Source organism: Saccoglossus kowalevskii, chromosome 9 (genome assembly GCF_978046115.1).
Source record: "Saccoglossus kowalevskii chromosome 9, keSacKowa6.1, whole genome shotgun sequence".
Classification (NCBI taxonomy): Eukaryota; Metazoa; Hemichordata; class Enteropneusta; family Harrimaniidae; genus Saccoglossus; species Saccoglossus kowalevskii.
Window position 1 is genome coordinate 17,115,422 of NC_140649.1, and position 26,665 is coordinate 17,142,086.

Here is a 26,665-nt window from a genome sequence, read left to right on the forward strand (position 1 = left end):
ACGTTTCTGCCCCACATCGGAAACATACAAGTATTAGTGAAGTGCAACAATGTCTTGACAAGCAGGGGAGCACAAGGTAACGACTCTTCGACAGTCTGATAGTGTAAATTCTGGTGTACAATGTACAACATCACCTTAGAGTGCAAGCACGACCCACAACACCATAGCTGATTTGGGCATAGATTGGTAGATCAATCATCAGATTGCAACTAATCTGTTGAGAATCTTTGGCCAATACCATATATTGATCTCTTTGCCTCGCTGCTGAACTGACCGGTGTTTGTGTCGCATACCCCTTTCCAGCACTGGCATAGGAAGCAATGTCCATCAGCTGAGACAACATCGATGCATACGAATTCTCCCCGCTGCTGATATTATTGACATGTTAAAAGACACATGGCTCTATCTAACTACATAAAAATTACACCGCCATTCAGACAAGGATGGACACCCCTTCTTCACTACTAATAGATGAGTAGAGGAGAATACCTGACGACTCAGGATTACTGCCAGTTCCCCTGTCTAACATGTCTTCATCGCTGGAGCTCTTCCACATGTATACACACACTCACATCAGCATGAGGTTTTGAAGAAGGACCAGCAAGTACCAGTCCCTCAGAGTTGGTACTACCCGGTCATACCAGAGCCACTGACGGTACTATCATGTTTGTTTACAACACCAAACACAGTTTGGGTAGGGACATCATTGACAAAGATGCCATTAAAACACTGTTCAAAGGGCTGTGGTACCACCAAGGTTGGCTACACCATGTTGGTCTTTGTCATTAGTGTTTGAAACTCTTCAGCAAGCTCCCTACAAGCCCCAATATGCCGTGTCACTTGCAGATTGGTCAAGGAAGACCTTATCCTGGTTATGAGCTCTATCTTTTGTAGTCACCACATGGACAAATCACCTCTTTAACGCCACGAACCAAAGACACAAGAACTGACCTCCCCTATTTGCATCACATGGTTGAATTTGGCTTCGAGTACACAGGGGGAAGCAGATCCTGTGCACATGCTCTGGCATCCAGGGGTACCACACTTCAGAGATAGATCAGCTTTGCATACTTGAAAAGCGGATGCCCCACATGGGATATTACAGTCAAGATGTGTGATCTGAGAGGTTGAGCTAAGTGTTTGTGATGGTGCAGCATGGACCGTGCCTGGCATTTTTTATTGCCATCAGGTACATTAAGATGAGTATACACAACATGCATGTTACATGTATTAAGGGTGGCCGCAGCACATACTTTTGACACAGGAATTTGAAGTCTGAAGAACAAACTTGATGCCAGGAGTGATCTAAAATTGGAAAAGTGCGCCAAAAATCAAAAAGAAAAATTATGTAGGATCATACACCCATCGTACACCAAAATAGGACCCCACCCAGCACAAAAATTTCATTCATGTGGAAGAGTTTTGTATTAGAAAACTCTTAATTATTCCAATGAAGTGAATTTAGTTGAAATCCAGTGTTTTTTTCAAATTAGATTGAAATAAAAAAATTAATATGCAAATTAGCTACTAAATATGCATGAATATGGCAAACACGAATATCTACACACTTCTCCCATATGCCAAAAAATCTAAATCTGCTCAGAGATTTTGTTTATACAAACACACCAAACTGACTCCCATGTGTATTTTGCAGATAAGGGGTACAAATGTAAGTTTGGTGACCTTTGTCTCCATTTTCTTCCCAAGTATTCCACATACACAGAAATGCAGCACATTCTAGCAAAAATTAACAATTTTATTCGCAAAAAAATATCTTAAGAACATTGTAATGAACAACACTAATAGCAAGCATATAATCTATTGTAGTATTTATGGCCAAGGTTGTGACGGCAATAGTTTAGGTTGTTTCATTCATAAAATAAAAATACCTTTAGCATAACACTATTTACAATATAAAATAACATCTAGGCTTTATACAATTTTTTTTCCACTCAACAAGACTACACATGATCAGCAATTAAAATATCAACAACAATTGTAAATGTTCTCAAGTTGGAAATTAAAGAAAAAATGTCACGTGAATACTGGCAATATATTATGTGACAAGTTGACATTGACAACAAGATTTTGACTATATATTTAAGTTATAAGATTGGCACAATAATAAAAGAGGATCACAGCTGATAATCTCGGCTTGACCCAAAGTTTGTTTATTCACTTGTACAATTACCAACACAACAGATTGAAATATTTTATTGACATGATTAAATATATATATATGAAGCTATTGCAGAGAATCTCTTCGACAAGTGTTCCATCAACTGCTAAAATATCATCTGTAGAAATAATGCTGTGTAATTCTGTGTGCAGTGCTGACCATATAACAATGCCAGAACAAATAACAAAATTCTCTCAAATAATGCAGAAAAAAAAAAGATTTGTTTTCGGTCACCGATTTTTTTTTTATTTTTATTTTTACAATATTTTGGTAGAAACCAGAAAGAAAAGGATGACAAGAAACAAATAATTTACTTGGGGAGGGGGGGGGGGGGGGGGGGGGGCTAGAATCTATGCATTTTCAAGACCTCCACAACAAAGACAACCAAGTTACAGTGGTAAGTTCAGCTTCTTAGCCATGCAAATGTATACGAACATCATGTATACTTTGAGACAGCTTACAAGAATGGTAAAATAGTTTAAATTCAGCATTTTAAACGTGGCACATACTTGACGATGCTTACGTTGACGGCATTTCTAATCAACCAATCAAATCTATGGTCAATAGCTGACCATGATCCTACTCATTACCCAGCATGTATTATTTTGTAGCGGACTCCGAAAGAACTCTTGGAGGTGCATAGATCCCAGGTCGTGACACACTGTAAAGTGTGCTAAGACAAGCTGCCAGTGAAGAAATATAGAAAACTCAGAATAATATCTACTCTATACATATGTACAAATATATACAATACTCACAAGACTTACAAACAACCCTGACAGATTTGTCAATTTCATGAATATTTCAATATCCAATAGTATTGATACGAGGTTTGGAATTAGAAGCATCAAGGTGGGCTATGTATGAACGGAATCAGTCTGATGTGATAGAAACTGAGTTCTAGTATGAACAGATAGCATACTGCTCCAAAACTGTGGCTGATTTATTAGAGCGATTCAAACAGATCACACCTGGCTTGCCATGAACCTTTATAGTGATCACCTTCATCGTTGCGTTCCTTACTGGCTTTATCATCACAGACACGCTCGGCTGCACCCTCCGTAATACTCTTACTCTTAGTCTCGTTCTTTTCTTCTTTGTCTGCGCTTTTGGCGTTCCGCTCGCAGTATATCTGGCCGCTACAATGAGTGACGCTACTTTTATATTTCATGCTGCTACTCCTCACGTGTGTATCTTTTGTTATACTGTATCTTCGGTGTTCAGATTTTTCTATTGAGTGTCTCCTCGGTGGCGATCTGGAGTCGGCTGAACCGGGATGCAATCTATCTGGTGACAAAGCTCTTCTCAAAAGCGGAGAAGGCGGTGCATCAGCGCTTCTTGGTCTCCCAAATTGTTTTTTCGTTTTCAGATCAATTGGACTGGCTAGCATATGGACTGGATAGATCTGGGTAGTGTTAGAGCTGCCTGGTGAGTGACTCATGTTCACAGCGACTGCCAATGGACTAGGACTTCTTGTCGGCGATGTTGCACTTGGTGACGGGCTTGGAGTACGTGCCAGTGGAGATAAAGGTATATGCCCAACTGACTTTCTCCTGTGGTGGAATGTTCTGGACAGTTTGTGTGTTAGACCATGCAATGAACTAGGTCTCGATGAGAAGTGTGAAGTTGCTGAGGAGCTACTGGCCGGGGTAGTAGGCACACTGGAACTTGGTGAACTGCTCTGTGACGATGTAATTGGTGATGTATTCTGTGAATCCGGTGGTGATCGATATAACGGTGGTGACATCATTCTCGTTGGTGATTTTGGTTGCATCCATGTCTCGTTATTCGCTGTGGCTCTATTTATTGACCCTATACTCCTGCTGGGACTCAACGAAGTTGACTGCAAATGATGGTCGACACTCGTGCGTTTAATGCTTAGACGTCTTAACAAAGAACTTTTCCTCCTTTTATCACTGTCTCTTTTCCTACCCTTCTTCCTCCTTCTCGCCATTTTGCTGGATGCTGGCGATCGTTTCCGGCCACCACTTTGGATTGATGTTTTTTCCAATGGCAACGCATGTAGAGTGACACTGTGGGCATTTCCACCAAGAATTAATTTCACCACTTGTATGTGTAGCAACCCTTGTATGGATTCATTGTTCACATGTGTTACTAGGAAACCAGGACGTAAACCAGCATCATAAGCCGGACCATTCAAATCCACAGCCTGAAATAAAACATAGCACAACTATTATAAGCTTGCCAATTTCAATGAAAACCTGTTACAAATTGAAAGATGTAACTGGTGTTGTAAATTACAAGATGATGTTGATTTCAGTTTGTTGACAACAGCATAAACCAAAAAGTTTACAACTAGTTCAGGTATTGCTGTTCATATACTGTGGTGTAGACATGTTTTTATTTGAAAATTAATGATTAAAGACATTGTATTATCTTTTACATGCATTGAGTCACAAAGTTATTGACCTGCCAAATGTTAACTACAAGCCATATTGTAACTAGTTTTCAAAATTCCTTCAAATTCTACTTCTTTATGTCCCACTGTTATTAATGTGTTCGTAGCAATGTTTTTGCTTTGAAATTCGTCCATCAAAAAAACGCAATTAATATTTTCATGAATTTTGTGATGCAATTTGTTATGGAATATTCTCAAACATGAAATTTTGAAATCACATTTGAATTGAAAAAAAGACCACAGTTACCTGTCGCTGTGTTCTCTAGTGTCATTGATCAAACATAACAGACTGAAGGTTTGCTCTTGCATGGACTATAACAGCTTCTTTCTTTTTTTTCGAGAACTTACCATGACTAAATGATGTACAGTAAAATAATCACTGTCCCCCATGTACACTCTTATAGCTCGTAGCGTGAAACCAAATCCTCGTGGTCCTTTTTTAATTTGGATGGGAGGGGTAGATGGTTGAGGAGACCCTTCTCTGCTAGGTGATGTATCTCGAGAACTGCAAGATGCCACACCAGGAGAATGAAGAGCAACAGGAAAATCATCTGCAAATTGAAAACATGAAAATGATCAAACTGTTTGATTCATAGAATCACATATCGGTATATGCATAACAATGAACCCAATGCTATTATTCGATTTATAGAATCACATTTATGCATAACCACTATGAAAGCAATGTGAGTGAAAGACCAAAAGTGTACTTACCTACAGGTATGAGTAAAGATAAAGCTGTAGTCGACGCTGACTTTATAACTGGTCGACATTTCATTTTCGATATTGTATCTGGACTCAATGATATGGGTACTGGAATATTCTTAGACAGTCTTTTTGCTGCCAAGTCTGAGTGAGTAAGTGAAAGATCTGTGGTTGTAATTTTAGGATTGCTCTCCTCGCAGTGTTCTTCTTCTAATGATACCGAGAATTTAGGAACTCGTTTTGTGTCTTTCATCATCGGTTTACGTGAAGTATGTTTGCTACTCTCATGTAACAGTGAAGGTGATGTCTCACTGCTTTTACGTAAAGGAGGCGATCCGTCGCTGCTTATTTGAAGAGGATGGTGTATCAACAGAGGTGAATTGTCACTATTGGCAAACAAAGATTGTCGTAGCAATGGTGGAGAATAGTCCATAGAACTGCGTTTACGTGTAAATTGGTCACCACTGTGCGTTTGGCAAGATTCAGGTGTTGATATTTCTCTTGGTGAAAACTTGAACTGGGAACTGGAAAAAAAAAGGACGCATGTTGTGGCAAGTATCTGCTGAACTCATGGAGACAATATATCAGAACAGTTTTGGGAAATCCATTCATTTATTACAATATTATTCATCATATGAATAACTGGTACTGGTATATTTTTTCAGTGTGACGTAATACAGGACAAATAAAAGATCTCAATATCGCATAGACTCTCATTCATTAAATGCACTACATTGTTGATACCAAAATGTTGACTGGATTTTCCAGGTTTATGTACGATGAAACAAGTATGAAATATGGTATAAAGCATGATCCATATTTAGCAAGTGTATAGTTTTATTTTCAGAATTATCAGTCAATTGCTCAAAAGAATTTGTTAAGATTTTAAAATATCTGAAAAATATCGCGAATGACCAGATTCGCCAAAAAAGCATGCGTAGGCCATCCACATACACAACATTTGCATAAGAGTAACGATGACATGTTTTTTTTTTAATTTAAGTGTGATATCAGCAATAGTTTTGCATTCAACTGTTCCAATTGGTCACTCTGTAGAAGCATAAATAACCCGATGATATTTTCTCTCAAGCTGACATCACTCGTGCCTTCTGACGTCAACCTTAGATAAAATATTGTGAGATTATATATAATTACACTATCAATTTAATACCCATAGTAATGTGGGTGAAGATTTAGTGGAAATTTATCGAACTAACTAATGATGATTTTTTAACAATGTTTAGCAAAAATACGCAAACTCGTGGTCAAAATAATAGCTCAGTTGTCTTTCTCAAAAAAAAAAAAAAAGTCCAAAATAGCATTTTTTTTCACCAAATATGTCAGTATTAGTATTTATAGTATTAGTATTTAGTATTTATTTATTAACACACAACATCCCCCGGAGGGGATGAAAAGGGTTACAAATCAGATATTAGTAAAAGAAAAATAACCACATAAAAAGTAAGGGAACAAAAAGGCATAAAAAAAAAAAAAAAAGATAATAATTTGAATACAAGGAATGTATTACTGGTTTAGTTTATGTAGGTGCTGCTGTCTTGTATTAAAACAGTTTTTTAAATATTGCGCTAAAGGAATTGACATTTTCTCGTTACTTAGTAATGATATGAATTTATTTTCATTACTAAATTTGTCAAAATTTGGTATACGTTTATTAGCTACAATGTAAAGTTTTAATCTTATTTCATTGTAATGAGGACAATTTGTGACAAAATGTTGTTCATCTTCAACATGGTCATTGTCGCACATATTGCAGACTCTGTCTTTAAAATCCAATCCTGTATGCCGGCCTGTTTCAATTTTCAGACAGTGGTTGCCAAGTCTAAATCCTTTTCATATAAATGAAAATCCTTTTCATATAAATAATTTAATGTATCAATAGACACATGCACACACACATGCAGACAGAAAGATATAAGTGCATACCTTTCAGGAGAACTTGATAATTCTTCTTTTGGTGTGCTCTGTTTATTTCTATCAAGTACGGCAGCTTCTTGATCTAAATCTCGCTGTAGTTTTTCTTGTCTTTGTTTTCTGTCGGCTTCTTCGATGTCTTTTGTTATACTACTGTACGATCTATTATATCTCGGTGAACACGTCGAGAAGTTGTGAAATTCAGGAATATCAGAATCATCGTCATCTTCCGTCTCCATTTCGTGGTTATAACGGTCTGTACGACCTGAAGAATAATAATAGTTATTATACATCTGTCACCGTAACGTAATAAGTTACAGCGTGCCATCATTTTGCAGTATTTTACAGGGTATTTTTATCCTACCATATTAGAAAATGCAAATTCCAAATATGGAATGATCACGCGCATAAGCGTCCTCTAATAATAAAAACAAACATGGCTGCCACCAGAGTTTGACCGGACTCCACACCAAGAAGTTTGCTGGTTCTGTTCTAAACATTTTGAATTTCGGCATTCTCATGGTGTATCCTTGGAAGGAAAAGATGTATAATAATAAGATTCTTACGAGAATACCTCAAAGTATGCACTCAGACAGTATGCCGCGCATTGACCTCCACTGTGCATCAACCGTTACTCCAGCTATACTGTCTTTGTGCATACATTGAGGTATCCTCGTAATAACCTCATATTATTAACAATAACTAGCATAGAATTTAGGGGATACTAAACTTCAATGCAGGCACTGTTAGCAATATATTGCAATAAATCTCTATAAATAAATACATGAAGTTTCAAATCTCAGTCTGAATTCAACAAGCAACTGCCTTAAATTTGCGAAATGACGCAGCATATAGTTCAGTAACTTATAAATTATTATTTGAACAACTGCAATATCTATGGTGTCCTATTATTTTAGTTATTTATGATATTTTGCGGTATTCGATTCAAACCATATGATATCTTTTGACCCCCATGTTATTTGTTGACCACGGGTCAACAAATGACAATGACACACAGATTGCAGCTAACATCTCTATTCCACAGCTTTGTCAGTAAGGTAGGTGTGTGATCATTGTTGATATTGACAACAAAACTGTAACTGTTGACAAAACGTTTGTTACTTACTGTCAAAATAACTTGTGTCATCGTCACCTTCAAGCTGCGGAACAAACTCTGCTTTTTGCCGAAGCATAGAATTCCAGTCCAAATCAGAGAAGAAATCATGTTGTTTTATTTCATAAGCTCCACCAGTACCCAATCTTTCAAGGGGATTTCTCACAAGTAAATTCATGATTAAATCTTGAGAGTCTTCAGGGGGTGCTTCTTCACCGTCCGGCCATTCGAGTGTATCTAGACAAGAACACATGGCAAAATCATATATGAAAACAGGACAATAACAAGTCACAAAGGCACTACGGTAAAAATACCAACGTGTAGCTGAGATCAAAGCAACCCAAGTACTGTCTGAGTGATTACTGCGTATTCTCCAGATAAGAAAATATTATTATAAATCGTTTTTCTGCTCGTAATAATAATTTTATCAGAGATTATAGCCTGAAATGTAAACACAAAAAATTATGCTAACGAGCAGTGTAAATGATCAAATTGAAATTTGCTCCACTTTGTTGATAGTGAGGTCAACAGACTGTCAAAAAGTTGAGACAATCTTACAATACTCACAAAAACCAAGTGGTTTACAAATACATCATTTTTCAGCTATTAACCTTACCATTGACAGCCTGTGAAAACAATTCTTCTGGCGTATCGCCAAAAAATGGCACACATCCAACTAGAAATTCATAGAGTATAATGCCCATGGACCACCAATCAACTGGTTTACCATAACCCTGGTGTAGAATCACTTCTGGAGCGATGTATTCCGGTGTTCCACATATGTGTTTATCCTGGAATTGTTTGGCGTCTTTTTCAATAGCATGTTCATACATATTTGTGGTTACTGCAACAAATGTTTTGTAATAATTCATTCGTAACTTAAAATCTTGGAATTTACTTATTGACTCTAATTAAAGCGGGAGGGTCGTCACCTGTACACGCACAGGAATTGAGTCCCAACGATGATAACTACACACGCTAAGAATGCAAAGGCTCATAAGTAGACGCTTGTTTGTAAACAATGACACGATATGGCCACCTGACGCATGCGTAGGTGACGACACTCACTTTAAATAAATTTAATAAAGTGCAATAGCCTAGAGTCTATATGGCGATCCACTCACTAACGGTCATCACACACTTAATTGTTTAGGTTCTGTGCACTTGCATGTGTGCAGGGACAATTTCATTCAGAGAACTGCTCATTCAGACCCTAAGATAACATAATTATGTTGCACTCTGCTGATTAAATTGGCAATGCTGTCACATGACCTATACAACACTTAACTAATGCCCAGCTATGGTGTTCAGTAGTAGAAGTTGTATCTCATTAACCATTCAAATATATGCAAATGTTACACACCCTCTAAAATGCCATAAGCATCTCAGAAAACATTGGACAGGTCAGATACTGCATGTGGGAAATTCCTGACAATTGCACTTGCAAGCTTATTATGTTGATGCCATGTTCAATCAACCAATCAAATATTCAGTCAATATCTGACCTCAAGGTATTGTACCTAGGCATTTGAAGAATGGCATATAGCAAGTGGAATGCAACACATAATCTAGACTATATGTACTTGAACAATGAGATATTATTAGCATCGAATCTAGGCATTAGTGAGTGGAAATAAAGCCTAGATTCAAGGCTACATATATAATTAGCAATGTGATATAACTAGAATCACATTTAGGCTTAAATGGAATGCCATATAGCGAGTGGAATGCAGTATAAATTCTAGGTATTGGTTATGTATATATATATATTCAAACAATGAGATATTACTAGCATCATATCTAGGCTTAAATGGAATGCCATATAGCGAATGGAATGCAGTATAAATTCTAGGTATTGGTTATGTATGTATATATATTTAAACAATGAGATATTACTAGCATCAAATATAGGCTTGAATGGAATGCCATATAGCGAGTGAGATGCAGCATATATGTAGATTCTAGGCTAATACCGGTAGTATTAAAATCAAAAGCTTCAACTATGTGCTTCATGCAGACTTGAAATCAACAACTTACAACTCATTAGTCCAATCTTTGAAAGTCCAAAGTCTGTTAGTTTGATATGCCCAAGGGATGTAATCAGCAAGCTGTGGAATTCAATAAATAATATTGATAAATTTTTCTGATCAGACCAGTAGACGATAAAATTAGCAATACAAATAATTTTTTGCATATGTACAGTCTTGTATTTGTGTCACTGTTTATCTTGGTTTCACGTTGTTATGATACCAGAGTTCTACCACAAGTAAAACACACTCGAAAAAAAAAAAAAAAACATTCACAAAAAAAGGCATATACTCTGTATAATTTGCATGAATTAAAAAATCTCACATAACATTTAGTGCAAAATCATCATTTATTATACAGAACTTTCACAAAACACTAATTAACTTGTCTATATAAAAGTAAAAGCCACTCTGATTATACAAAATTTGCATGAGTATAATATAATCAATAGCATAGGGGGCCTGGTTTCTATTTTGTCACTTATTCATTGGCAAAAACTGTGTGAATGATGAATATGCAAATTCAGTTGGGTTTTCAGTTGGTGATGAAAGTTCAAACTCAAATAGCTCTGAAAGTTCAAAATTTGGGATTTGGTTCCGAAGAAACTTTCAATGTATATATCAGTGATATATCTATCTATAAAAGAGCCTTTGGTACTACAGATACTGTGTCTCGTTTTCAACAAGGATGTTTGCGAGAAAAACAAATTTAAAGAGAAGCTTACTTGTCTGGTTTCAAGTCTCTATGAACAATACCATAACTATGGATGTACTCCACTGCTAACACTGCTTCAGCAAAATACATTCTAAATACAAGCACATTTATATAAAAACAGTGGTTCTTCATTTCTCAACTTTTCAGAATGATGACAAATTTGAAATATTAGTTAGGGGGATGTCATGTGATGGAAGAATTATCCATAAGCAAATTATTTTTACCATTTTTTTTTTTTTTTGAGAAACAGCACCTCTGTTGCTGTGTTTGGTTGTCAGAACATTATAATTTTGTCAAAATACGAAAACTTCATTATTAGTCCCCGTTCGGACGCAGTCCGAAAACGGGGACTTATGTTTTGCCCTGTGTGCGTCCATCCGTCCGTGCGACCGTCCGTCCGTCCGTGATCACCTGTATCTCGAACATGCATGGACCGATTAAGTTCAAACTTCACTCATACATCACACATTACATGGGACATATGCACATGCATTTTTTTCATGATCCGATTAACGATAGCCGAATAGCGGCCATTTTAAGGCCGAAAATGCATCAAAATCGCACATTTTCACCATTCCGGACCTGGATCTCAGTTATGCATGGACGGATTTTGTTCAAATTTGGTACATACATTAAACATAATAGGACCTTGATGCACGTCATTTTTTTTTTTTGGATCCGGTTCGAAATGGCCGACTGGCGGCCATTTTGTTTTAAAGAATTCAGTTCTGGATCCGTATCTGAGACATGCTTGGATTGATCGAGTTCAAACTTCACACACACAAGGTACATCATGTCACAAATATGTATGTGCATTTGTTTCATGATCTCATTAACGATAGCCAAATGGGGGCCGCTTTAAGGCCGAAAATGCATTGAAATCGCACATTCTCACCATTCCGGACCCGTATCTCAGTTATGCATGGATGGATTTTGTTCAAATTTGGTACATACATTAAACATAATAGGACCTTGATGCAAGTCTTTTTTTTTTTTTTTTCGGATCAAGTTCGAAATGGCCGACTGGCGGCCATTTTGTTAAAGAATTCAGTTCTGGATCCGTATCCAAGACATGTCTGGATTGATCAAGTTCAAACTTCACACACACATGGTACATCATGTCACAAATAGATATGTGCATTTGTTTCATGATCTGCTTAACAATAGCGGAATGATGGCCATTTTAAGGCCGAAAATGCATCAAAATCACGTATTTTCACAATTCCAGAACCGGATCTCAGTCATGCATGGATGGATTTTGTTCAGATTTAGCACAATGTGTTGTACATATGCAGGTGCATTTCGGTCATGATCTGCTTTGAATGTATATGTCACACAAATATGAACGGAACGGGGACGTGTCATTGACAATGACTTGTATTTATTAATTTATAAAATATTTCATGATAAATTACAATGAATTTCATAAAGCCATGGTTTTTTTGACTGAAATATTTACAAATGTTTCATAAAGCTCAAAAGAAGGTTGAAAGCAATTTGACCAATCACAACTCGCTTAGGGATGCATGGCCGTAAATCAGACAATGACTGAAGGACACGTGCAAAGACTCATGGGTAATGAACATTCCCAAATGTCTTCTGCAGCCAATGAAAGCTTGGTCTTCAGATTTTAATAAAGCCAAAGCATCTTCCAGGGTAAATCTTTTATAAATAAAAACATTCATGTCTTAATGAAATTCACTGTAAAATAGCTTCAAAATAGAATAAAGTGAGATCTGCTTCCTATCAACAATTCTTCGAAAATACAAGATTATCAAAATCCAGTAAGACACTGTAAAAATCACCTGTGATGCTCATTAATGATAAATATAACTCATTTTGAAAATAGAAATGCGAAATGGCATTAACAGCTTACCTTGCCATATCAAGAGGTAGTGGCCCCATATTTTTCAGCAATGTTGCGCAATCACCTCCTTCCACATACTCCATAACCATACATAAATGTTTCTAAAAAAGCAGAGTAGCCATATAATCATCACAGAAATAACATGGAACCATGTAATATGGAAGTGCATACTAGGATAGCTACATTGTATGTATTTGAGAAGGCCATACAAATACAATAGGGCTTGAAATCATTTTTATTCATGTGAAATACATACCTTTGTTTCAAAACTGCAGTACATGGCAACAACAAATGGATTCTCAGCAAACGTCAGAATGTCCCTCTCGTTAAATGCCTGCTGAATCTGATTACGTAAAACAAGGTTTTGTTTACATATCTTCTTCATAGCAAATCTTTGGTGAGTTTCTTTGTGTTTCACAAGAAAAACAGCACTGGAATGAAGTTCAAAAAATTAATGGCGTTAGTACTTTTAAATAGCAAGACTGATTTGTAATGGGGATAGCATGAATGGAAGACCCCATTTCTAAGTTATTACCGTATTCCTTTTATTAGTTAGACCACTGAATTTTTGAAAAAAAAAAAAAAATAATATTTTACTGTAATCAGAAATAAAATCAAAAAATATATATTTTTTGGAGGAATCTCCAAAAGAAGTTTACAGTACCATTTTTTACTGTAAAATTTATTCTTGCTGAAGGGGTGATTCAGTGAAAATAAAATCCAGTGAATATACCTTTCCTCATATTTTACAACTACTCTATATATTCACATTGAATAAATTCAGTGGATTTAATTTTTTTAGCAAAAACAGCAAAATTAAAATCAAGTGAAAAATTAATGCATTAAGGTAGAGATGCAGTTTATTTGGCTTGCTTTTTAATTGAGTAATTAGACAATGAAGATGGTATTATATATCCAACATGTTATATATTTTCTGAAGGCTTATTATACAAACTTTGTAAAACTTGTCTTTATTTTAAATATCCAGAATGCGTTTTTGATTTTGGGTCAAAAATATGCTTTTTTGGACAAAAGTGGTTTAAAAAAAATTAGCTTAAAAACTTCAAGTCCGTTTGTGGGTAAAATTACATCACTGGATACCTTGGTATACTACTAATTCAAATGCGTCCACTCATCTCTCTAACGGCTTTCAAAGTCGCACAGCATGACCTCAAAGTTCACTCTTTTCTATTTTTGCATAATTTATATATCCATGTTAATTGCGGACTTGTTATTTTTGTTCCACTCGCCGTAATAAACTGTCCGGACGCATTTTGAAGGGGGAACACCTTGTCAATAATGTGTGAAATTTTCGAGGCAATTGGCCAAAGCGTCTATCAGCTATTTTAAATTAAAACCCGAGAATTCACCAAAAATAGAAGACGAGAAAAAGGCTAATTTGCATATTTGCGCGTTAAACCGGGAATTACTGCTTTGTCATACTTTGTCATACTTTCTAGACTATTGAAATTGAAAGTTAATGTATAGACATAGACATTTTATGTAAAATCGTTGGACCAGAACAACTGCTCTTGAATATATAAATCAGAAACACGTCATTCATACCAGTGTTTTGGTGGGGTCGGTAAAAACACGTGTCAATGCCCAGTAAACATTACGTCATCTCATGAATTATTAAACAGGGGGCGGTCCTAGGAAGGTGACCTTTTATCACGATCAAAACATCATGGCTTCTCTTCGATGTATTTTCAATAAAAAATCTACGAGTATTTCAGAGCCTGTGGTTTACCATGAAGAGTACAAAGTGGGATATTAAATTATTTATCCTCGATGATTTTTATGTAGTATTGAGAACCAACTCCAGGAAGCGAACGCACAATAATGAATAATCGCGTAATCCTAGAATCGAAACGCGAGGCACAGAAGTTTTGTTCAGCGTTTCCAATCCCATTTTTCCCACTGCAACATATTTGTTAAAAGAAATATTTGAATTCTGTTCGTTTTTTAAGAAGGCAATTTTTTTATTTTTTCCATTTTGGTAACGCCTTATTCAGGGATTTTCTAAGACAGTCGCATACAATCAGCGCACGGATGTACGTACAAAACATGCTTTTGTACTACCGGCGAACGTCGCCTGCAAGAAGAGAGCTCCAGCTCCTAACGTAAAAGTTTTAAAATTTCGACCAGTTTTAAATAATTTGTGTTGGAAATTTGACATGTTTCAAGAGTGCAAAATTAAGGTGCATTTTCGAGCGGTCGAATTTTTCTGAATAGAAATCAGCAAATGAAAAAAATAGGAGTGCTAAACAGTGTGTTCGTTAGTTTAAAAAAAAATGGAATGTCCGTCAAATTGACGTAAACTTCCCCATTTTTCACGGAAAAAGCAAAAGTCGTGGCCGAGTTGCAGGCTAAAAAACTCAAAAATCAAAACAAAATCATCAATCAGTAAGTATTATGACAAGGAAAACAAAACATCAGACGCGGAGAAGCGGTCAGCGCGTCAAAAGAGTTGTTCATGTATCAAGTTACCTCTCTCTGTGATTTATTTTTCATTGAAATTATTTGCTTGTTTTCAATTAATTTTAGCGTACCTCTGCAATTTAATTTAGCATTGTCAGTTGTTTGCTTCATTGAATTAAACGGAGTTCGTCCGGTTGCAAACAAAGCTGTCTCGCACCACCTAGCAAAACTTGCGAATGATCGGAAAGTTTGTATCTTCCCGACCCAGTGCAATATATCCGGTTAGAATCAAAGCTCACGTGTCCCTTATTTTAGGGACCAGATTCTGCCGTTAATTCGGGATGGGATTTAGAAAAAAATAAAATAGGACTTTTAAGGTGTATTTTGGCGTCATTTTCGGACATTTCAATCATTCCTGATGCCTAAAATAGAGTCTAAGTTTTACCGTAGTCATGATTGACGCCTATTCAAGAGTATGATGTTTATTGTGACTAGCGTGAATGGGTAAGCTTCGTTTCGACAATGAGCTGTTATCACTGTAAACAATGTTAAATTATTCTTCACATGCTCAGTTTATTTTTTGAGAACAATTATTTAAAAATAAAATCTCTCAGTCAATCAGAAACTCGGATTCACGCCTTCAGGGAAAATCACGTTTGGACGCTCACATCGATTTTGTTTTTCGTTCGGCGGGCTGATGCCTTCAGTGTAGCTTTTGCCTCTTCCGACATAGAAATCATCTGAATCTTCTTTCTACCTCTCTTTCTTTTCACACCATGCATAATGTAATGATAAAAATTAGGAAAAAACGCTGAGGAAATATAATGTTTGGTTTGCTAGCGAGCGATAACTGATTTGAGAATAATTGCACATGCGCGTGAATTGAATGAACTATGACCCGTACAATCTCGATTTGCATATTGTCAATCAAAGGTCCTGTTATTTGATTACTCATGCAAATTAGGCAATTGGACATAAACATTGCCACGTGTGAGTGTTTTTTATTTTTAATCAGAAAATAACCAGCAATTTTAACGGTGTTCTAATAAGAATTCATTGGTCAAATTTTCACAGAATGTTCTTTAGATAAAAATCTATATAAAAAACGAAAAAAAATATTTTTGATTGAAATTCACAAATAAACTGCATCTCTACCTTAAGTGATATAGATTCGGGACACGTGACACAAAAAATGTTGATAAAGAAGACTACGAATGACAACAGACTATGTACAATTCGAAGCCCTGACAAAAAATAAAGATTTTCCATTTTGGGAGATGAAAACATCCTGTGGAGAGAGAGTTATAATCTACGTACAAGTGATTGAGACGACCAAGCATAGCAGTGTACGCTGTACGACACTTACCCATAAGCACCATTACTTATAAGTTTAATTGTATGAAAGTCATCTTCTGTGGGTTCTTTTTTCAATACACTAGTTCTTCTTCTCGGTTGCGGTGGTTTAATCTCATCATCATCGGATTTAGCAAATTCTGAGGGGTTCATGACTTCTGATGAAAATATAATAAAGAAAAGAAATCATTTAACATCTAATGTTTGGTTAAGTCTTAAAACAAGTGTGCCGAAAAATCATTAATGAATTAACGACAAAACCTTGAAATATATTGGTTAAAATATAGTGAAATATAATTATATATTTTTGTCACTATAAATTGTTGCAATTTAATGATTTAAAGTCGCAATTGCAAACCTGTCACTCTCAGAAAAAGTTAAAAAATGTGAAAAAATGAAGTTTTAATATATTGATGTTTATATCCTTTCTTGACCTTTCCACTTATTTCTTATTCAGAGTACTGAAGGTACTTATCCCTATGACAAATATACCTACAACTGATCTTCAGAAACAAATAAAGCCTTCTAACTCAGTAAGTATATTTTTTTGAGAAATGTACAATAAAAGTTAACATAAAAGATTTTCCTTGACTTTTTTTTAAAAATGTCTATTTTTTGTGTTTTCACACAAATATAATATTTGTTTGTTTTTACATTCAGGTTTCATTCAAAAGCCACTGACAAGATAGTGTTCATATCTATAATCTCTAAAAAAAGTGATGAGTGCTTGCTGAGTAGTATTCATTTTGATGTCAGAATTAAAACAAAGACATACACTAATTTGCATATTAATAGGTGAATACATGTAGTGGAATTGCTGCAGTGTTTTTTTAATTGGTCATGACATTTTCTGTGACTAATGTTGTGAAGTCCAGTTAATTGTAATATTAGGTAAGCATATAAAGATGTCCTAAGATTATTTCATTCTTGACTGTGTTATTTATTGATTATTTAAAATACATGCAATTTTGACGACTGTTTTATCCTTTTCACCATCAGTTCCCCCTTTTCATCACAAATTCACAAAATAGTCCTGTTTATAGTCTGCACTTTCCTTCAAAAGATTGGGACAAATAGCCAAATTTTTTGTGTAAAAACTGAAATTGACTCAAATTTTGTCTGTTGGCTTCAAAATTAGGGCTAATTTCCAAAAATATTGAATAATATAAGAAAAGTGCTGAAAATTTTGGGCAAGAAAGGTGGTGAAAGAGTTATAAGTATGTTGTAATTTATGATGGAGCTCTGAAATTCTAAGAGAATAATTAAATATGGCTATTTTGATTAAATTTCTCCTACATTCTTTATTTAATGACAACAAAAACACTTTCATACATTTACCCACAATACAATGCAACCATCAAAGGTAGAGTTCAAAAAGAAATGCTGATGGAAACCAGTATAAAGAGGATGATGTAATAATGGACAGATACCTAATGGGTCTCTAGTTAATCCAAGTTTCTGTACAATGTATCTTGGGATATCTTCTTTAAGTCCCTCATTGACTTTAGCAGCACCTTCCGCAGCTTCCAAAAGATGATAAAACTCCTCTGGGTCAAATTCCTGTGTGAAAATACAAAGGAATTATTGTAGTCAGTTCACAGTGATCCACAAGTACAGCATCTGTACATAAAGGACAATAATTAGCATATTGACCTTCAGTAGTGGAAATTAGACATGAATGGCCACTGGGATGTTACTGAGAGTGTGAGAACCATGTGACATATCTTTACTAATTAAATAGTGTTTGATCCTCTTTCATCATTATGTCTACTTTTACAAATTCTATGGTTACATACATCAAGGGAATAGTAGATGTGACCAACCGGCAAAAATGGAACATTACATTGTAGATGAGGGAAAAAACAAGTTGCGCTGTTTTCTCCCTCTCAACAACATCTCAGCGGCTATTGATGTCAGACTATTTTTGGCTAGATGGAAAATTAATCCACACAAATGAAATTCTTTTGTAAAAAAAAGAAAAATGATAAGAAAAAAATTGTTAAAAAAAACATTTGATAGAGAAAAGCAAAAACATGTTCACAGTCCTGAAAAAAAGAAGAAAAAAACTAAGTGATGGAAAAATAAAATTTGAACATTTGTTTTCACCATCTTTCTTTCAAATGCATCTAATGGTCATTCAGTTACTTGTGCAATGTAGTTGCTGACTACATGACTAGAATACTGGGAAGCACATAAACAACTCCTTACCAAACATTCCAAAAGACGAGCAGGTCGTGATATTATTATAAGAAGTTCTTTTGTGATATCACTAATAGCATCTGCTGTTGAACTTGATCTGTTGTATGCCTGCAAATGAAACATGATAAAATGGTTTGGACTTTTTTCCTGTTTCTTGTACTACTTGAATACATATCTGTGATTATTAAATAAGAATATGTATAATAAAATAAATGAAATGGTGATTTAGATTTGGATTTCTTGAGTTGAGCAAGGTAATTGCTTTTTTCAAAATGATAAACAATACACATACACATGGACACTAAACAAGCAGCCTCTCGGCTGAGATAGCTCCGCTGTTAGCAATGCACTTTTCAATTAAAGAACAGAATTAAAAAATGAATAATATGTATAGTATCAAAACAATCAGACTTGCGGTTTTCAACAAGATGTGGAAAATATAACTTTTTACCAAAAATTACAAAAATATTCATCAAAATTAGAGAATTAAAGATATCATCATGAAATGAACAAATCTGAGTTAGAACCATATGTAGCACCTATATATGTAATATCAAAGCAATTGGACTTGAGGTTTTTAACAAGAAGTCAAAAATATCACTTTTTACCAAAAATGACAAAAATATTCACCAAAATTAAAGAATTAAAGATATCATCATGAAATGAACAAATCTGAGATAGGTTCACATATGTAGTACCTATATATGTAATATCAAAGCAATTGGACTTGCGGTTTTCAACAAGAAGTCGGAAATATCACTTTTTACCAAAAATATTCACCAAAATTAGAGAATTAAAGATATCATTACAAAATGAACAAATCTGAGAGAGGTCCACATGTAGTACCTATATATGTAATATCAAAGCAATTGGACTTGCGATTTTTAACAAGAAGTTGAAAATATCACCTTTTACCAAAAATTACAAAAATATTCACCAAAATTAGAGAATTGAAGATATCATAATGAAATGAACAAATCTGAGAGAGGTCCACATGTAGTACCTATATATGTAATATCAAAGCAATTGGACTTGCGGTTTTTAACAAGAAGTCGAAAATATCACTTTTTACCAAAAATGACAAAAATATTCACCAAAATTAGATAACAAATCTGAGAGAGGTCTACCCAAGGTACATATACACCAAGTATCAAAGCATTCAGGCTTATAGTTTTCAAGAAGAAGTCGAAAAAGTAAAACATTGACACGGACGACGACGGACAATCATATTATAAGCTCCGCTCAACAAAGTCGACAGCGAAGCTAAAAACTGCCTTCAAATAACCACTAACCAGCTTCTTTGCAGACTCGCTCATTTCTAGAAATCAACGTTTGTCTTGTAATTTTCTTATTGTCTCACAATTCATGCAACTTCGAATAAATCTCCATTGTATATCACCATACCAGTTGTATACTTAATCTTATGTATTCTTGAATCATAATGGGATGGGATGGGATGGTAATACTTACATCTAAAACGAGTCTGTTACAGTTTTCAGAAAGTTCAATGAAATAACCGGTGGTGACCAGACCATCCTGTGACTTGTCCAAGCAGTCTTTGGCCAATTCTACAACTTGATGCACCAAGAATGAGAATATGCTGTCATGGGTTTCCTGTTCACCGCTTAGCTCATTGATAAAATCCTACAATGTGAAAAGTAAGCACAAATTAAACACTTGGAAACTCTAGCTAATACAAAATAACCAATTGTTAATATATTTACCAGGTTTCAAGATAATTGGATAAAGTGTTGTTATAACAAAAACATTTTTTTTTTTTTACATTTCAGCCATATTTTGTAAAGACAACAAATCAAATTTGATCATGACATAAAACTGACAATTGACCAAACTTGAAGAAGATTGAATAACAATAAGTTATTTTAACCACAAGTAAACAATTTAAAACAAAGATGATGACAACAACAAACAATTTTGCCTCATATACATTATGAGTGATCAAAATGGGAAAAATGTTTGTCTATAGGGTAAAAATTATTTTTTTTCGAAGGGGGTCTTATTTGATTTCCATTGGATACCAGAATCTAAAGTATAAACAATTAAATTGGCGAGATAGGGGGTTAGGGTTTTGAAAAGCCTGAAGAAACTTTCATTTAAATTTCATTTACATTTGGAAAAGTGAAAATCTCATGGATTATTATTTAAAGCATCACTGAGAGTTTGAAAAAAAAAATAGATGATATGGAATCAATAGAGGGTCAAGTTCAAATGTACAAAATATTTTATTTAACTATTATTATTGTAAGTTTTACTGTCGTGCAATGAATAAAGGTCAACTGTCAGTCACATGATAAGATGACACAAGAAATTTACATATTAAGTAACAGGTGCACTCCTAATTAATTCAATACCTGTAGTTTGTCTTCCATCTGTTCTTTAGCTTTTGGAAATCTATCCCTGTAAACACTGTTCATCATTACAACTTCATTTTCCAGACTTCCAGCTCCTAACACAGGACTACTGCTAAGAAACACAAAATACAATACAATTACAACCTAATAGAAGAAATGAAAAAACTTGAAAACAAAAACACAGGTGGGCCCTGTAACAGGAGTCCAATTACATGCTATGTTAGCCAATCAATAAAACAGTATTTACTGGCAGGTGGGACCCTCATCCAGGCATCACCAATACATGATATAAGCCAATCAAAACCATGCATTTTTACAGGCAGGTGGGGGCCCTGTAACAGGAGTGTCCATCTACATGTTAGAATAGCCAATCAAAAACATTTATTTTTAATGAAGATTGGGCCCTGTAACAGGGATGTCATAGTACATGCTTGAATAGCCAATCAAAAACATGTATTTTGAATGGGAGGTTGGGCCCTGTTACAAAAATGTTCATACAAGTTTAGAGATATATTCATTCATGTCTTTATTTGTAAGCCTTTAGATGCCTTCATTTGGCAGGACTCCAGAAGACATACCTACACGTTATGCAAATTTTTTTTATATTATGCTAATTTACTCATGATGCAGCAGTTTCTGTGCTCATGAATATTCATTAATTTATGGGTCAATACTTTCTAAAAGGGGCGATATATTATTTTTGGGGGAAGAGTTAGAAAGGGGGATTAGCAATCCTTAGGGGGGTCAATACAAAAGAAGGGACCCATTTAGAGAGCAGCATTGCTCGTCCTGTCTGTTGTTGCACATGACCTACAGGTGTCAACTGTGTTCATACTTCGACGACTTCGACTGGCTTCCATGTGAGGTAGTATTCTTGTGTTCTGTTTTTCTACTTTAAGTCCTACTTATAGGAGCACTGTTTTCACTAGCATTCAAAAATCGTGCTATCCGTACTGGCTTTATTGCAAATTAGTGTTTGCGAGAAAAGACTGGCAGGCATGGGAATTGAACCCAGGTCGTCTTGATCACTGTGTAGACAACTGAACCACAAGACCACAATTGATTGACTGGATGTGTTTGCATTTGATAAGACTATATAGTGTGTGTATATATATAAAAATACAACATATTTCTATTATTATTTCTAGTTACAATTGTCCACAAAATTGCCAATTTTGTGTTTTTACTTGTGTAAACTACATGCATTCCATAACCCGTTAGTGTACATCTTGCCAATTGGATGTTTTCCATTTGCGTTGCCCATACCTGACCCGACCCTAACCCTAACCCTAATGCCAAGACACGTTCCTGTTAATAATTCCGTTGCCCATACCTGACCCGACCCTAAACCTAATGCCAAGACACGTTCCTGTTAATAATTGCTCAATAATGATACTCTGTTGTGCACTGTCTGCGGGTAAGTTTCATTGATGTCAACTGATTAAAAAAGTCGCGTTAAGTGATTTCCACTATTAACAAGTGGTTAAATTGTGGACAAATATTTGAGATTTATTTTGGTGTAGACAACTCTTGTTTAATTATTTTACACCATTACAAGTTGTTAAATTGAGAGAATAAATGTGCGGACAAATATTTAATACTTAGTTTGGTGTAAACAACTCGCGTTTGATTAATTCCCACAATTACAGGTTGTTAAATTGAGAGAATAAATGTGCGGACACTTATTTTGGTGTAGACAGCTCTCGTTTAATTATTTTACACCATTACAAGTTGTTAAATTGAGAGAATAAATGTATGGACAAATATTTTAGACTTATTTTGGTGTAAACAACTCTCATTTAATTAATTCCCACAATTACAAGTTGTTAAATTGAGAGAATAAGTGTGCGGACAAATATTTAAGACTTATTTTTGTGTAGACAAGCTCTCGTTTGATTAATTCCCACAATTACAAGTTGTTAAATTGAGAGAATAAATGTGCGGACAAATATTCGAGACTTATTTTGGTGTAGACAACTCTCATTTAATAATTTTACACCATTACAAGTTGTTAAATTGAGAGAATAAATGTATGGACAAGTATTTGAAACTTATTTTGGTGTAGACAACTCTCATTTGATTAATTCCAACAATTACAAGTTCTTAAATTGACAGAATGAATGTATGGACAAATATTGACCATTATATTTGTGAGTAAATACCTGTTATTTAATTAATTTCCATCTCTACAAGGTTGTTAAATTGAGAGAATAAATGTGTCGACAAATATTTGATACTTATTTAGGTGTAAGAACTGTGTTTGACCAACTTCCACCATTGCAAGTTGTTAAAATAATGAAATTAATATACTGTTATCATTGGATATTTTATTTAATTGTGAAACTTTCTAACAAAATGTTAACTGCTGGCTTTGAACCCTCAATCAACAATTCCGCAGACACAGTATAAATTCCACAACACCACAGAAGATATTCATCTGTTGCCTGAATTGTTTTCGTAATATAGGGAACGCCATCGACACTTTAACAAAACTTACCTTGACTTGGGTCTTGTTTATCTCTTGTCACAATCTGGAAACTGTTTAACAAATTGCGCGTCGTCCAGTTTAAGACGTAAGTTATTTTATTATTTATTCATTCAGTTTTGTATGGTGGAGTTTTGTGAGGTTTATTATTTTTTCGCGACGTTCTTTGTTTACTTGTTTACGGTTTGAGAGATTTCAGTTTATTTGATTTACGTTTTTACGGTAGCTCTGAGCGGGACTCGAACCCACTGTCTTTTCAAGCTAATTTTGTTTTATTTTGATGGCACGCTTGTGTACCACGCCACGACATTGGTCGTTAAGTGGTGTTCATTTTTCTAACTACTCCAGTGTTCCGATGAGTTGAACGGAAAAGCCAAAACGATCGATTGCTGGTTTCTGATTGCTTCGGTTCTGGTGAGTGTGTATCTTGTGTGATTCGAACCCATGTCGTTTGTATTGGGCGTTTTTTTATTTCCCATGTTGGCTACGCCGTAATATGCAACCAGTTCCCCGTTTTATTGTGATTTTGTGATTGTTCAATGATGTCTTCCTCACCCGTCACACCATGACCCAGTTTCAACCAGACGGCCATTTTGCAACACAGTGCGTGACCCTCGGCGTGACCTGACTGACTATATGATCGTTCTGTTCAACTGTTAAACTAGGATTTATTACCGTTATTATCATTATATTGTCACATGATTTGTTTTACCTTATGTGTAATGTCTTAAGTATCTTTATTGTAATTTGTATATACCAATTCGTATATACCGAGGAAACGACCCCGATTGAAGGTCATGTATTTTGTGACGTCACCAATCCGTGTGTAGGTACGGCTTCTAGATCCGTGCCCTTCATTTTCCCCATCAAAGATTTAGTGCAGCATTTTCCACATAATTACATTCTTGTATTTGCTTTCATTTTATTTGTTAATTTGGTTATCTGCCACTGATTACATTAGGTTTGCTGTGTATGAAATGAGACAAGGTATTTTCATGAGTATTATTGACCTTAAACTTCTAGATCTAGGCCGCAGTGACGGTGATCGTCTTCCATCATCATCAATTCCAGGATTGCTTTCACTGCTGCTAAAATGTTTACTCAGCAATTGGAGTTCATCATCTGTTGGTTGGTATGGCAACTGGTGAAGCTTTTCTTGACTTGAACAAGATGACTGTAATAAAAAATATGCCACAATTTACTCTCATCTTAATACTGTCATCTAATTGGCTAGTACATCTTCACAAAAACAAGTGCAAAGTAATTTTGGGTCACAACATTCTCAAGAGGGGATTTGATATTAATTTACATTTTTCTCTTTCATTTTACAATGAATTTTGTCTGATAAAATCACACCTGGTAGTCTATGAAGGCATCACCATTCCATTATTAACCTTTTTTTTACCACATTCTGAACTGTTCCAGGTGGTCATCCCATGGACTTGGTTATTGACCCAAACACAAACCATGCATTCCAATAGTGAGCTGCATGGGTAGCTAAGTACCGGTAGCTGGCATTATTGCTGATTTGATTCCATTCATTATTGAGATGACAGTTTATGTGCAAAATTTTGCATATTTTTAAGTGTTTTTCTAAAACATTTTTTACCTTTTTTTCAAACAAACACAATTCCTGTCAATTAAATAGTAAACAAAACTGAAATAAAAATGTGTTATGAACTAATTTTTTTTTTTGTCGTTTCTTTTATTTTAACAATATTTATTGATTTTTCTGAACTGATGTACACACTGACTAGAAACTATCATTTTATTTTTGGTCTTAACTTACAGAAACAGTAGAATTGGGTGTGGTGGTTCCATAGCCAGAAGATGGTAATGATGCCAATGACCATCTACGACCATCAACTTTCCTTACAGATGAAAAAGCAAAGTGAGCGACTCCACTTGGTGATGCATTACGTGGACTGTCTAATGGACTTCCTATAATTGATATAAAATATGCAAATAATGAGTGATATTAACAGTATGGTACATTATTTCCTCAATGATGCTATCATCACACTTGGATACCAAATGATCTTTCTTTCAGTTTCAAATCAAAGAGTATTAATAACAGTGAAAATCAAATACAGCCATCAGAAATTCTAAGAGTCAATAATGATTCATGAAAAGTGATTTTAATAATATTTCATATACCGTACTCGACCGAGTTAGCGCCCATGCCCCCGTCAAGCACCCACCCCCCCCCAATTTTGCGCAAATTTTATATTCAGGGTCACATTCGGCAAAGCGCCCACCCCTTCAAAATGCCACTATTTTAAAACTTGGTCTTTGATCATTGCTTAACGAATACTGGTAATCGTTTTTATATCATGACACAGCATGGATATCGACTGCCGTGAATATGTTGTGAATGCGTAGACCACAGTAACCGTGCGTAAACAATAACCTGTTAATAAAAGTAAAATGCAGTAAAGATTTCATGCCGTATTCAGTTCACCGATAAAAATTGCTAGTTACCATTTTTTTTAAAAAACCATGTCGTTTATTCGCCGTAATCAATTCCAACAGATCATACTTCGACATCGATAGTTCACTTCCACATTGCGTTACCCGAAAATCTTCGGGAATTTCTGAAGAATTGCGTCAGTACAACACAGCATTTTGATTGGATAATAACAGACTTGACCCATTGGGTCAAAGGGCGTTAATGCAGGTCAAATGCAAATACATCATGGCGGAAAGTGCTTTTTATCGAGTGTTTGCGTACGATCCGACACGTTCGTCAGTGGCGATAATGATGAAGATTTTGACTTTGACTCTGTTCCAACAGACTCAAATATTTTAAATCTCCTAAATTCGGGTGGTATGTAATTAATATTGTAATAAAATGTACATATTTGACCATTTCTGTTC

At 35.2% G+C, this 26,665-nt stretch overlaps 1 protein-coding gene and 1 long non-coding RNA gene across 5 annotated transcripts in view; one reads left to right on the forward strand and one right to left on the reverse strand.

The window, feature by feature from the left end:
* Positions 1 to 1,735: 1,735 nt before the first annotated feature.
* Positions 1,736 to 26,665, reverse strand: part of LOC100373208 (microtubule-associated serine/threonine-protein kinase 2-like) — a 55,164-nt gene continuing 30,234 nt past the window's right edge. For 3 of the 4 annotated variants that reach the window (XM_085503226.1, XM_085503224.1, XM_085503227.1), the window contains 17 exons: positions 25,578 to 25,729; positions 24,799 to 24,962; positions 21,304 to 21,415; positions 20,402 to 20,575; positions 18,941 to 19,039; positions 18,163 to 18,292; positions 16,746 to 16,890; positions 13,215 to 13,389; positions 12,968 to 13,059; positions 11,102 to 11,182; positions 10,387 to 10,457; positions 8,966 to 9,193; positions 8,362 to 8,586; positions 7,248 to 7,500; positions 5,313 to 5,827; positions 4,947 to 5,149; positions 1,736 to 4,349 (listed from right to left, as the gene is read on the reverse strand). In XM_085503226.1, coding sequence (XP_085359352.1) covers positions 3,126 to 4,349; positions 4,947 to 5,149; positions 5,313 to 5,827; positions 7,248 to 7,500; positions 8,362 to 8,586; positions 8,966 to 9,193; positions 10,387 to 10,457; positions 11,102 to 11,182; positions 12,968 to 13,059; positions 13,215 to 13,389; positions 16,746 to 16,890; positions 18,163 to 18,292; positions 18,941 to 19,039; positions 20,402 to 20,575; positions 21,304 to 21,415; positions 24,799 to 24,962; positions 25,578 to 25,729 — 4,043 coding nt within the window. In that variant the 3' untranslated portion in view covers positions 1,736 to 3,125. The remainder of the gene's footprint in view (positions 4,350 to 4,946; positions 5,150 to 5,312; positions 5,828 to 7,247; positions 7,501 to 8,361; positions 8,587 to 8,965; positions 9,194 to 10,386; positions 10,458 to 11,101; positions 11,183 to 12,967; positions 13,060 to 13,214; positions 13,390 to 16,745; positions 16,891 to 18,162; positions 18,293 to 18,940; positions 19,040 to 20,401; positions 20,576 to 21,303; positions 21,416 to 24,798; positions 24,963 to 25,577; positions 25,730 to 26,665) is intronic. The other variant, XM_085503225.1, reaches the window with a different exon arrangement.
* Positions 22,006 to 25,766, forward strand: LOC146738919 (uncharacterized). Its single transcript, XR_014930375.1, has 2 exons — positions 22,006 to 22,168; positions 25,580 to 25,766. It is a non-coding gene; the product is annotated as an uncharacterized LOC146738919 (long non-coding RNA).